The 13,732-nt window shown below is 52.7% G+C and overlaps 1 protein-coding gene and 1 pseudogene across 4 annotated transcripts in view; both read right to left on the bottom strand.

The window, feature by feature from the left end:
* Positions 1 to 13,732, bottom strand: part of LOC119178750 (ras-related C3 botulinum toxin substrate 1) — a 66,488-nt gene that overhangs the window by 40,798 nt on the left and 11,958 nt on the right. For all 4 annotated transcript variants that reach the window (XM_037429989.2, XM_037429990.2, XM_075876170.1 and 1 more), the window contains exon 3: positions 10,643 to 10,760. In XM_037429989.2, the coding sequence (XP_037285886.1) occupies positions 10,643 to 10,760 (118 nt within the window). The remainder of the gene's footprint in view (positions 1 to 10,642; positions 10,761 to 13,732) is intronic.
* On the bottom strand, positions 4,501 to 10,602 carry LOC142775042 (uncharacterized; annotated as a pseudogene).

Here is a 13,732-nt window from a genome sequence, read left to right on the forward strand (position 1 = left end):
ATTCAGGGCGACATTTTGGCGGCGGGAGCCTATCAACCGCCGCCACCGCCGTCCGCGTCTCTCGAGCCTCATCGCGCGTGGGCTGGTCGTGACTCGTCCCACTGGGTTTCCCTGAACCATGAGGCGGCCTCTGCCGCGAGAGACCGAGACGCACTCGATGTGTCAGACCGCGCTCTGGACCCGTACTCGTACGCCCGGGCGGCCACCGTTGCCCGGCAGCGTGAAAAAGAACGGAAACCCCGTGCTCCAGCGCACGAGAGGATATCCAATCGCGGAGCCCCCACTGCGGCTAGCGATCAGACACTTCGTAGCTCTAAAGGATCGCCAAAATCACCCCTTGTTGGAGGAAAAGGCGTGGTCCGCTTTCGTTGCCGTGAGCGTGGTCACACCGCGCGAGAGTGCAACGCGCTCCAACCAACACAAGGGCCTGCTCGCCCGTCGGGAAACGGGGTAAGCCGTCGGTGAGCTCCCCCTTGCCGACGGCTGCAGCAGTAAGAGAGCACGGGAGTGCAACACAACCTCTGGCACCAATGGCGTGTCGCGCTGGACATGACATTCCAGCCACGCCGGCGCCGTTCATCGCCTTTACGATCGCTGGTCGAGAGTTTGCGGCGTTGCTGGATAGTGGGGCTTCTATCTCGCTGTTCGGCGAAGAGGTCAGGGCTCATTTGCGTGACCGCTCTGTCCGCATTCGAGCTTGCGAAACTGCCTTCCACCTCGCCAGCGGTACCGCCACCTCGTGCAGCACTGCGCGGTTGGTTGTGCGTTGGGAGAATCGCGCACGCCGACAGCGCTTTGTGCATCTCCCTAGTCTTTCCGTGCCTGTGATTCTTGGTCGCGACTTTCTCGCGCGCACAGGTATAGTGATTAACGTCGCAAGCGGAGGCTACAGGGACGGCCCTTCCGGCGCCCTACGGCCTTTCGCTGCACCTCCCGTGGTCTCGGCTGCCAGTAAGTCGCCGGGCGCCACGAGGAGGAAGGAGGAAAGGAGACCAAGCATTGCCCCCGCGGCCCGTGTCTAGCCCTCTGATGCCAAGACTGGTCCTTTGGCCGGCGCGGCGGAAAACGGTCCGTGCGTACAGCTTTCCCTCGAGAATAATGCTGCTGCGGTGAACGAGGTCTCGGCTATGCCGGTGACCCCCCCGCTAAGCAGCAACTCGAATGGCTCGCTGCCGCCTTTGCCGGACAGCTTGTCGAAACGCGAGAAAGTACGCCTGTCGTCGCTGTTGACACGTTTCAGCGATACGTTCACGGAACGCCCGGGTTGCACCTCTCTGGTGAGGCACGGGATTGAAACAAGTGACGCACAACCGTGAAAATGCAATCCTCGCCCCTTTAGTGCGCCAAAGAGGAAAGCAATCGACCAGGCACTGGATGAGTTGATTGAGACCACAGTTGTCCAACGCTAAAACAGTCCTTGGGGTTCACCAGTGGTAATGGTCCCCAAAAGAGACAGCTCTCACCGGCTCTGTGTGGACTACCGCCGGCTGAGGAGGTCACGAGGAAGGATGCTTATCCTATGCCTAACGTTGACTCGATCGTGGCTGCTCTAAACGGTGCTTGCTACTTCAGCACCTTGGATGCTAGCCGCGGTTACCTACAGGTTCAGATGGAGCAAGCTGACGCGGAGAAAACTGCGTTCACCTCTCACAGAGGTTTGTACGAGTTTAGCCACATGCCATTTGGCTGTTCTGGAGCTGCAGCTACGTTCCAGAGACTGATAGACCGCGTTCTAGGGGACGCTAAATGGCAACACGCCATGGCGTACCTCGACGACATCGTCATCTTCTCTCGAACGTTCGAGAAACACCTTCACCACTTGGAGGATGTCCTCGGGAGGATGTGTGCCGTTGGGTTGACTTTGAACCCGAAGAAAGCTCAAATAGCTGAGACTCGCAACTCACTATTAGGCTTTACCATTCAGAGCGGTCATGTTCTGCCGTGCGAGGAGAAGGTATGTGCCATTATGGAGTACCCGACGCCGGCAGACATTCAGGGCCTGAGGCACTTTTTGATGGTGAACTACTATCGACAGTTCATCCCAAACTGTGCGGCCCTCCAAGCGCCCTTGACTGCACTCTTGAAAAAGTCGGCACGATGGAGCTGGGGGCCAGAACAAGAGCGAGCCTTCAAGGCGCTTTCCGAAGCTCTAGAGGCCACAGCCGAGTTGAAGGTGCCCGACCTGAACAGGGAGTTTGTTGTCCAAGCGGACGCGAGCGACCTGGGTCTCGGCGCGGTACTGCTTCAGGAGCACGACGGCGTCCTCCGGCCAGTCGCCTTTGCGAGCCGGTAACTTAACGCCGCCGAGCTTAACTATAGCGTCACAGAAAGAGAATGTCTCGCTATAGTTTTTGCTATCCGGAAGTTCGACTGCTATGTCGACGGCGTGCCATTCGTGGTGGAAATGGACCACATGGCACTCACTTGGCTTAAGCGCTTGCGCGAGCACTCGGGCCGCCTCGCGCGCTGGGCGTTGACCTTGCAGCAGTACAACTTTGTTGCGCGCTACCGAAAAGGGAGTTCGAAGGTCGTGGCTGACGCTTTCTCGCAGGCCCCCGTTTTGGCGTCCGGCACTTGTGTCCGCCACTCCCAAGAGCAGTCCCATCAAGTAGACCCCGGGCCCTCTGGCTCCAAAAGGTCTAAAGGTGCAAACCCCGATAGCGAAGTGACTTTCGAGTCGACAGTCTCGGGTGGGGACGCATACCTGGTAGACCCTGTCACGTCCACCGGTGTCGTCTTTAGCAGAGAGGAGCTGCTGAAGGCACAGCAGGACGATCCGTTTCGTCAACACATCGTTGACGAGCTCAAAGAGCTCAGCTCCCAAGCGGAGCAGGGCAGTCAAGCCGCCGGGCGCGAACAGACAGCTGGTATTGCTGTTGATGCCGAGTGCCGTACGCACGCTGGTATTGCTGCGGGCACATTGGACTCGTACCTGCTTGGTGCCGACGCCGTTCTCTTGCGCTACGTCCCATCTGAAGAAGCTCCCCAGGAGTCTTTCAAGGTGGTGATACCCCGCAGTCTAAGGAAAGCCACCCTAGGTTATTTCCACGACTCGCAGTTGGCCGGACACGCAAGTGGCCTTAAGACTTTTCAAAAGTTGTGCCGCTCCGCTATTTCGCATGGAATGAAGCGCGACGCCCTTCACTACGCCCGCTCATGCCGCGTGTGCCAATGCGTGATGCCTCGCGCATTGCGTGATGCCTCGCGGGGGCAAGCCTCCTGGGCTCATGCAGCCGATCGACAGCCAACAACCTTGGCAGGTCGCGGCCTGTGACATTATGGGACCTTTTCCAAGAAGCCGGAGAGGCCATGTTTTTCTCCTGGCTGTCACAGATCACTTTACGAAGTGGGTCGAACTGTTTCCCCTTCGAAAGTTAACGGCACGCGCAATCTGGGACAAGTTGACCGAGGTCTTTACCCGCTTTGGCTTTTCGGTGGAGTTGATCACGGACAATGCGTCCTATTTCACGGCCAAGCTGTTTGTGGATGCGTGTGCTGCCTTTGGTATTAAGCACCATAAAACAACCACGTATCACCCACAGGCCAACCCGACCGAGCGGATCAACCGGAACCTCGAGCCCTTGCTGACAGCCTTTGCGCAGCAACACAAGGATTGGAATGCCTGTCTCAACGAAATAGGCTTCTCCTTGCGGTCTACGGTCAATCGCTCGACAGGGTACACGCCTGCCTTCCTCAACTTCGGGAGAGAGCTGCCTAACCCCATGGACTGCGTCCTACGGGGCGGCGACGGGGCAAGCGCCGTGATGGTCAGCCCGTCTGGCTACGCAGCAAAACTGCGCTCACGGATGGACGCGGCCCTCGACCTGGCGCGTTCCAACCTGGCAAAAGCACGAGCTGGTCAGAAGGCTCAATACGACCGGTCGCATCGGGATGTCCGTTACGATGTCGGCGATCTCGTCCTCAGGCGCAATCACGTCCTGAGTGACGCCGCCAAAGGCATCTCAGTCTCCCTTTCGGCCAAGTGGTTGGGTCCATACCGAGTGCAGACCAAAGTGTCGCCCCTGGTATACAAGCTGGCTGACTCCCAAGGGAGACCAGTCGGCGGTCCAGTTAACGTCTCCGACCTCAAACCTTTCGTTGCCCGCAGCAACGACTTCGGGGAGGGGGAGGCGGTCACCGAACCGCAGGGAAACCGGGATAAGGCTGGTTCCAATCCACGCCACTGGTACAACCTGCGAAAACGCACTTAGGCTGATTTTTGCCCCCGGCATGTAGCAGGACGTTGTCCTCTCCATGTAAGGGAGCGGAGATTTATAGCTGCTGTGGGAGAGCCCATCCAGCAGCAACAGTAACGGCTACCTGGCGAGCTTTCTCCCTGGGAACACCATTACACGCGCTGCGTGCGGAGTATCCACCCAGTTCCCAGCGCTCCCGGCTGCTCGAGAGAGAAAAGCCCTTTCCCCGGTGGCTCACTCTCTATCTTCTGCGTAGTCGGCGAGAGAAGGGAAGCGTGCGCCCTATTGGCTCACGCAAACTTCAATCCGACAGAGTAGGCTCTCTTTATTGGGCCAGCCTGTCGCGCCTCCGGGGCCGCACCTTCAGTTGCGTTCCTGCTTTTCACCGACGCCCCAACATTCGTGATGTCCTCCTCGATGGCCCGTTCCTCCAAAAAAAAAGCCCGGGAGACCATCCGCGCGCTCGGTCGTTCCGCAGGCACTGGCCACGTCCATGCCGCCTCCGTCGAATGCTCCCCCAGCCCCGGCTAACAAGACACCACCTCGCCGTGAAGTCGCTACGTGGACGTTCCAACAAGGCACTGAGGCCCCGGTCGCCTTCGTGTCGACTCGTCGCTGGTCCAAGCAACGCATAGTCTGGGTGAGGTTAGACCCCGAGTCCGTTCCGCGTCCTTTTTACGGACGCACCCTTTCGGACTTGCTCGACGCTTCCGGAGGTGCCTCGATGCCGCCTGTTCCTGAGGCCTCCTACTGCGACACTTGTGCTGTCCTGCTGGTGCACGAGGCTACCCACCTCGGTTCGCGGGTTCACCGAGCGAAGTCCGGTGGGGACCCTGCGGTCCTGTCCACTCCGGCGGTGCCGCCTGGCCCGGGTCTTCGACCCGCCCGGTCGACCGACTCCGATCAGGCGGTCGTGGCGGCGTTCGTCACGGACTCTTCATTCAAGTCGGCCATCGCTACTGCGGTGTCTGCCGCCCTCCCGCGGCCCCAAGTTCCTGCTGAAACGCAGCCAAACGAAGACACCGAGGCCCCCGTCGATCTCGTGGACGGCACTGAGCTGGACCCCAGTTTTTTGGGTGCCGGTAGATGCTGTTATTACGGCGTTTTTAGGGTGGTCTTGGTCCTAGGAGGGGGGGGGATGTGGCAACCGAGAGCGCCACCCTACCAGGCGCTTCGTTCCCCAGCTGCTGCACGCGCACTGACCGCGTAGCCTGGGCGGGTATAATCACCGGCATTCTCCAAGATGGCTGCCAGAGCGCCTCTTGGTCAGGGCCTGTCAAGCCTCGGCTCCGTCACAACGCAGCGCCATTTCTCTTTGGGCGCGCGTGACATCCTCCTCTCCTACGAGCTATGTTGCGCCCGACGATTTGCTCGTCGCGGCAGATGCTCTCAGGTCTCCACGAGAGGTTGATGCGCTGCTTACCAGGCGGCTTCTCGTTCGTGCATTTGACTTCGGCCCTTGTGCAGGAGTCGTCGCGCAGTAGGCAAGCGTACTTGCTCGGTCTTGCGGAGTTGCCTATACGGCCTGCAAGCTTGCGAGTGTCGCACTGTGCTGCATCTTGGGTTAATAAGCCGGTTTTCCTGCCTCGTGCGTGGTTTCTGCGCCGTGTCGGAGAAAACGACGAACCCGGCCGCAGCGTCGTCGCACGTAGCGGCAGTGGAGGACGTCGCATCCCTACACGGTTGCACATAGTAGATAAGCCTAGTGCAAACCTATCTCGACAACGTTGAGGTGAGCAGTTAGTCATTTCGAGTCGCGCTGCTAGTAGTCTGTGTGTGGTAGCTCAATGGTGCCAAACAGGCGGTGTCATTATAGTGCCGCATCTGTAAGGAAGTTGTCCTAGTTGCGGAGTCGTCGTCCAACGTTTAAGCCGAGCAGGACTTTGAAATGGACAAAAGAAATGTGCATCGCTGGAGAGGCGGCAGCGTGGGACGACGACCCGAAAAGTTTGATTGTGCGCTCATTTAAGAAGTGCAGCATATCCAATGCTCTAGATGACACCGAGAATGGCGCGTTGTTTCAAGACTGCGAGAACGAAGTCAGCGACGAGGGAAGCAGTGACAACGACTTGAAATGAGCGCGGCACCTATTTGATGGTAATAACTAGAAGCAGTGTAAAAAACAATAACAACAACAAAAAAAAAAAACAGAAACACACACAAGAGGACCAGCGGCTGCATATGTTTTTAGAGTTCTTTGCATCATGAACAAACTCCATTGTTTCATCTTCAAGTTCAATAAATGTTACCTTTCTGTGAATGCTGTCTTCGATGTATAGTTCAACATACATTCAAGATAAGTCCCCCCCCCCCCCTGCTTCGAACTTCTGGGGTGTCGGCTTAGAATCGGGGTCGGCCTAGATTCAAATAAATACGGTAGTTTCATTTTCGAAAGATGACTTGACCTTGTTGGGCACAACTTTGAGGCAGAATAGTGGAAATGGAGCAAGGATTGGTCTTTTGGAGCAGTTTGGTGCAATTGGCACAGCTAGCACATCACTAGGGCCCCTAACTTTATGCGGTGGAAAATTTAGAATTCGGCAAGATACAGAAATCTGCAAAATTCCACGGCAACTCTAAACATGCAAAATTCTGTGGTAATATTGAACACATGCAAGAAAGCACATGTAACAACTTATTTATCACACTTTCAGGCTCGCAACATGCCTGCAATAATTAAAATTGGAGAAAGCTGTTGTGGCACAGCATCAGATGGTGCTTGGTGCTCTCTTCACTTAGAGAGTGACGCTTGTGGGAGACAATGTCACCATAGCGACTAAATGATCTCTCTGCATCAACAGAATTGATTGGTATCGCCAAGTATTTCAAGGCGATTGATGAAAGGGTTGGAGTAAGCTGCTCCATCCCTGCCCAGAAAGCCAGGATATCGAAGTCTGCTCCTGGATTTTGTTGCTTGGACACAAATGGAGCCAGATCCCTGTCACCGGTCTTCAGTTCTTGTGCAGTCTTCAGGTAAATCTGCCATTCGGCAGCTAGAGCAAGTGATTCTTCTGCAAGCTGAGGCACGCCTGTCAACTCTGTCCTCTTCTGTGGAAGACACCAAACTTGCAGAGGATCCAAGCACCTAACATCCTTGAAGAATTGCCACGTATTGGACTTCTCCAAATATACCTGTGCTTTGTTAGCCGCTTTGGTCATTGCAGCCTTCATCTTGCTTTCAATTTGATTGGCCTCATCATGTGCAACATTTTCTCTCTTCAGCGGTGTTGCAAAATCCTCCTTTGAAGCTGCTTCAAGGTACCTCCAAAGCGTAAACAATGCATTGCACGCTTTGTGGCAGGCTACGCACTGACCTTCTGTTGCTTTCAGCAAGCTGGAAACTTTTTTTCCCAAATACCGCAATGCACCGCATGCTGTTCCTGAGCTCAGTAGAGTCTTCACTAAGCAGTTTCAGAAGAGAATCAACACACTCTGCTTCACCATACTTCTGATGGACTTGCTGAAGCAATGAAGGATAGTGCTCGAAGTAGACAGAATGTTGTACCACAGCTTCAATCCATGAATTCCACCTGCTTTGGACAGGTGCTGGCGGTGCTTTGGCACACTGAACTCCACACTCTTTCAGATGCGATTTGTAGAAAGCTCTCTTTCTACTCGACAGGCAAAAGGCCTTCTTCATACAAGCGACAAACTTGTTCACTAAGAGAAAAGATGCCTACAGTGTGCTGCCAACAATGTTCACTGAATGGGCTACACACGTAATGTGAACAGCACCTTCACAAAGTGGCTTTATGCACTCCTTAAAAGACTTCACCATGTAAGTGGCATTATCGCTAACAAAGCTCGATACATCCTCAAATTCAACTCCATACCTCGTGAGTGTTCTTGTCACGATGCGCCCGATGACGGATGAGTTCACTTCATCCACGAATTTCACTTCCACGAGTACAGGTTGTAGTGCAGCATTCGCCGTTCTGGCCGACTGAACGAACAACACGTTCACAACCGATTTTGATCGGTCGTCGGTGGTTTCGTCTATAATTACAGAAACTGTGGTGCCTTGAAACATAGCTATAAAATTTGCCTCGTGCTTCTCGAACAATTCTGGAAGTCGTCGGCGGAGCGCGTCGGATCCAGGCACAGATCCGCCATTCCGAACGTGTCTGCAGAAACGTTCTCAGTTTGCAATTGTCCACCTTCTCAAGGGGAATATTTGCGGATATCCATGCATCCAAGAACTTGAGCACAACATCGTTCCTCACTTCACTAGCCGTGCTTGTGGATTCCAGCGTTTGCAGTCTACTTTGCTTCCTCGGTGCTCCTGAACCTCCGGCTCCATCTTCCGATGGTTCTTCGCCGATTTTTCGCTTAGAGGTCCCTTGATTGATATGTGAGGTTTAACATCCCAAAACCACTATATGATTATGAGAGACGCCGTAGTGGAGGTTGATTGATTGATTTGTGGCGTTTAACGTCCCTAAACCACGCTATGATTATGAGAGACGCCGTAGTGGAGGGCTCCGGAAATTTCGACCACCTGGGGTTCTTTAACGTGCACCCAAATCTGAGCACACGGGCCTACAACATTTCCGCCTCCATCGGAAATGCAGCCGCCGCAGCCGGGATTCGAACCCGCGACCTGCGGGTCAGCAGCCGAGTACCTTAGCCACTAGACCACCGCGGCGGGGCGCCGTAGTGGAGGGCTCCGGAAATTTAGACCACCTGGGGTTCTTTAACGTGCACCCAAATCTGAGCACACGGGCCTACAACATTTCCGCCTCCATCGGAAATGCAGCCGCCACAGCCGGGATTCGAACCCACGCCCTGCGGGTCAGCAGCCGAGTACCTTAGCCACTAGACCACCGCGGCGGGGCCGCTTAAAGGTCCCTTGTTCCGACATTCTCGCGATGACGATTGCTTTCGATGTGCTCGTCAATAGTTGATTTGCGGCGATGGTCAACTGCTCTTGCGCAAGCACGGCAAAAAAGCACACCTCCATCTTCGTAAAACTCGGAGTGCTTGTATTCTCAAGAGCGTTCCCTGGCAGTCTTTTTACTTAAATGTGACACTGAAGGCGCCATGTCTATTCACGCATCGACCTTCAACCAAAGCTAGGGTGGCTAGAACGACCAAAGCAAACGAAAACAAGGCACACGGCACACGTGCAGTCGCAAAAGCGAGTACGTTGGATCGATAGGTGACTACGGCTACTTACGGCTACCGTTAAGCCTTGTTATCACTGGCGGCTTAAAGTTTTCCTACTACTAAAAGACGATAAAGTAACATGAATAATTTTCTATTAACTAATGAAGTTACGAGCGCATTGATTCGCCGACATCTAACGCGAACTTTTTTTCTTTTGTAGAAAAAAAGAGTACGAAGAGATTGCCTCCGCGTTTCGATCGAGTACGAAACCGGAAACGCCTTCACGACAGCGCGTTGCGAGCAAGGAGGGTGGTTGCGAGCATGGTTGCAAGTTCGTCACACAGCCCCGTTTCGCGCTAGACTAGTCATGCCTGTTTTCAAAGAAGAGCCTCACCCATTTTATAATCAAAGCTCAATACAAAAACAAGTTATTTCACACGCTACAGCAATGTCGATTCTTTATTGCGCACTCGAAAATCTATTAGCTGGCATTGCGAACAAACTAACGACTTTTCGTATTCCCGCGAAGAAAAAAACGTAATTCCGTGATTTCTCGCGGATTCGACCCGTTTTTCATATTTCCGCAGAAAAACGTAAATTCCGTGATTTTTCGCAGAATCGGGGAAAGCTAGGGGCCTTACACATCACTGTGCTAGCGTTTTCAGTGCGAATTACAGTTCACATTATCTTTTGTCTCTAAAGAGGTGTGGCAATTATGGGATAGACAAAAATAAAAGTTGATGAGAAAACAACTCATTACTGGTTGTGACCAACTCCAGAAAACTGTTTTATCCCTGCAAGGCACTTTTAGAAGTGAATCCTCTGATAAAAGGTTTATCATACCGTGGCACCTGTCCCTTTGTTGGGTACTTCTCTGTGCGTAACACTGAAAATGCACTGACAATGTTAAGAAGTGGCAATCACGACCATGGCAGAAAATATGGTGTTTCCTTTTTCGTTGGATGGCAGCAAGTGAGCTTTGCGCGTTTATGTCCTAAGAACAAAAGCTTACGAAAAAAAAGAAGCCCCACATAAATTTGCGCCGTTTTCAATTTCTCCAGTAAGACACCAAATGCTTTCAAAAGACTTTAAAACACTGAATACATATAGGGTAAGTTCGACGATTATCACCGCGAAGGCTATTACAGGGCTATTAGAGCAGCCATTGCACAACGACAATCTCTGTTTGGAGAAAGATTTATCAAAAACTACAAGAACACTTCCTGTGAAAATGTGAGCAAATAATCATCAAGGCTTCTTTCAAAGTAAACGTTTTTTTATGGTACAAATACAGGGGATGCTTCAGCAGAAAATAAAAGTAAAAGAAAAAAAGTACTTACCAACAAGAATGATGGGTGCATCAGGACAGTGGTGCTTTATCTCTGGAAACCACTTGGAGGTGACATTCTCAAATGAAGATGGGCTCACCACACTGAAGCATATGAGGAACACATCTGTCTGCACAGCATAAGGGAGAGAAACCCTTCCTCAGTTGACAGCAGTTGGTGTATTATGACGCACATATGGCAGTAAAATAAAATAGACCGCTCTTCAATCTCATCTCATCCGGATTGTTGCGACTTTTTAACATTGAGAACTTGGCTTAAGTTCAGACTCATCGCACTTCCCTGTGTGAGGTACATGCATCGAAATGGCATTCACAGTGATGCGATCGACTGAAGCCATTTCTGGAACAGCTAAAAGCTCGCTTTGTAGCAGCATAACCTCTTGCAGTAGTTACTATGCAAACACTTTCAAATGCAAATACACAGTGAAGCCTTTATACAATTACAGCTGAAACGAATTTTTCTTTGGCTCCAGCCATGGCCATATTGGCCAGCAATGCAACGGAGTGCTTTGCTGTGAACCAATTTTAACCCCATGATATTTGATACGAATGTACGATGCCATGTAGGTACAGCACAGGTGCTGCCTGCGCTGTCGCGGAAGACGCACCAAGCACGCAGGATCCTGAGTGCGAGCATTCACACCGCACTGCAAAGCATTTAACCTCTGAGACTGTGTGCACGAATGTTGGAGGCCCTAATGCGCTTTTGTGTTTAGACCACAGATGGTGCTAGTGCCATGCATACTTTGATGTGTTGATGCATGCTGCTTTCATTGTGCCTGTGTTTGCACATCAATTTAAACCATGTCCTCGAACGATGGGCATCTTAAGAAAGGTGGACGAGGACAAAACATATTGCTACGTAGCTATTGCATCAAGGGTGAACCATTCTGTGGACAGAAGACGACGAAGAAGACTGGTTTGCTCGCTGTGTGTGCTGCGCTCCGATTTTATCGGTGTAAATACACTGGCGAATAGTCACGTCCCGTCTCATTTTACGTAACATATTTGTGGCGGAGGTGCTGGTCCTTTCCTGTACCTATAATGAACTCCGCAACAGTCGCATCATCACGGGTCCTACCATGTCACAGGTTTAAGGTGCATCGCCTTCACCACCCGCCTCTTCTGTGGCTCCTACCTACGTTGTCCTACCTCGTGTTAGTGATACTGGCGTATTTTCTAGACAGGATGGCCTTGACGTTGACCAGTGGCTCAACGTGTATTAACGGATCAGCGCAAGCTATAGGTGGGACCCAACACTCGTGCTTGAAAACGTGCTTCTTTACTTTGATGGCCCTCCGCGGGTGTGGTTCGAGACACACAAAGCCGACATTATCAGCTGGGACACCTTCAAGAAGATCCGTGACTTTTTTGGGAACACCGCTGCACGACAGATAACTGCGCGAAATCAGTTGGCTTCTCGGGCACAGACGTCTACTGAATCCTACGTCGCGTATATTCATGATGTCATCGTCCTTTGTTGCCAGGCTGACGAATAGATGCCCGAGCCTAAGAAGGTATCAAATGTGCTTAAAGGACGATGCCTTCAACTTGCTTGTATACACTAATGTTACCACCATCGATGAAATCATCAAAGAGTGCCGGCGGTTTGAACATGCCAAGAGCCGCCGTATCACACAGAGATTCACGCGACTGCCCAACACAACCGCAACTTCATCGTGTGAAGCCGCTCGCCAACCACCCACCCATGACCATGTCACCCGAATAATTCGTCGGGAGCTTGAAGCTGCCTGTCCAGCTCCCATTCAACAGCCTGTTTTTACAACCCAAGCCACTGACCCATCGCTAGCCTTAATTCAAGCTGTGGTAAGGCAAGAGTTCGCTAATCTCGGTCTTCCGTCAGCGTGTCCCGTGACTAGCCCTGAAGTACACTCATATCCATCAGGTAACGCTCGCCTATCTCCTCCATCATTGCCCTTCCGGAACCCTACGCAATGGCGAACCCCTGACGACAAGCCCATCTGCTTTTCCTGCCATCAACCTGGACATATTTCTCGTTATTGCCATCGCCGCTGGTTCAACCCACCACGTCAGAGCTACCCTACTTATATGCGCCCTACCACTTCTGGTTATCCAGCCGCTACACCGTCCAACTTTTACTCGCCGCCTCCTCAAGAGCCTCTCCCCACCGACGCCCCCTTCCGGTCGCCGCTACTTCCTTTCCCCTTCGCCGCTACGCCGCCAATCCCGCTCTCCCCCGCCTCGGCGCTTTTCCTCGTCGAGCTTCTCTGGACGATCGCAGCAAGAAAACTAGATATTGCAGCTTACCAATGACACCCAATGAAGCTGCAATACCAGTGACGCCCGGAAACCCTCTACTGACGCTGCCCACACACCACAGTCTCATTGAAGTAAAAGTCGACAATGTTCCTGTTACTGCCCTTGTTGACACAGGCGCCCACCTATCTATTATGAGCACACATCTACGTCGCTGTTTACAGAAGATCATGATGCCCACTACGACTCAAGCCATACATGTTGTGATGGCAGCGCTGTAGAAGTCGTTGGAATGTGCACTGCTCGTGTCAACATTGCTGGTCGTCACGCCGTAGTCTTTTTTGTCGCACTAGATCGTAGCCCCCATGGCCTCATACTAGGCCTTGATTTCCTCTCGGCCCACTCGGCTTTAATTGACTGTTCTTCTGGCACGCTCAGCCTCGACCTTCCCCTGCTCTCTGATGTCTGTGAAAAGCCCGTCAGCCGCTTGAGTCCAACCACTTTTGTTCGCTTGCCGCCTCGAGCTGTGACATACATCTGTCTGTCATCGACCCCTCCAGTTCCCGACGAAGACTACATCGTTATACCGATAACAGACGCACGACTGACGCGCAGTGTTACAGTGCCGCATACCATCGCCACGGTAGTGGAAATTGTGTGTTTTTTCCGCTCCTAAATTTCGGCCTAATTCCTCAAGTGTTGCCCAGCCAGATGTCGCTTGCTCAACTCACTACCACAAGAGATGATGACATAAACGTTGTCGCTGTAACTGTTCCAGATCAAGCCGAAGTCTCACGGTTATTCGATTCTGCCGAAGCCATCTTTCTAAGTATAAATGAACCAG

This window comes from Rhipicephalus microplus, chromosome 1 (assembly GCF_043290135.1).
Source record: "Rhipicephalus microplus isolate Deutch F79 chromosome 1, USDA_Rmic, whole genome shotgun sequence".
Taxonomy (NCBI): domain Eukaryota; kingdom Metazoa; phylum Arthropoda; class Arachnida; order Ixodida; family Ixodidae; genus Rhipicephalus; species Rhipicephalus microplus.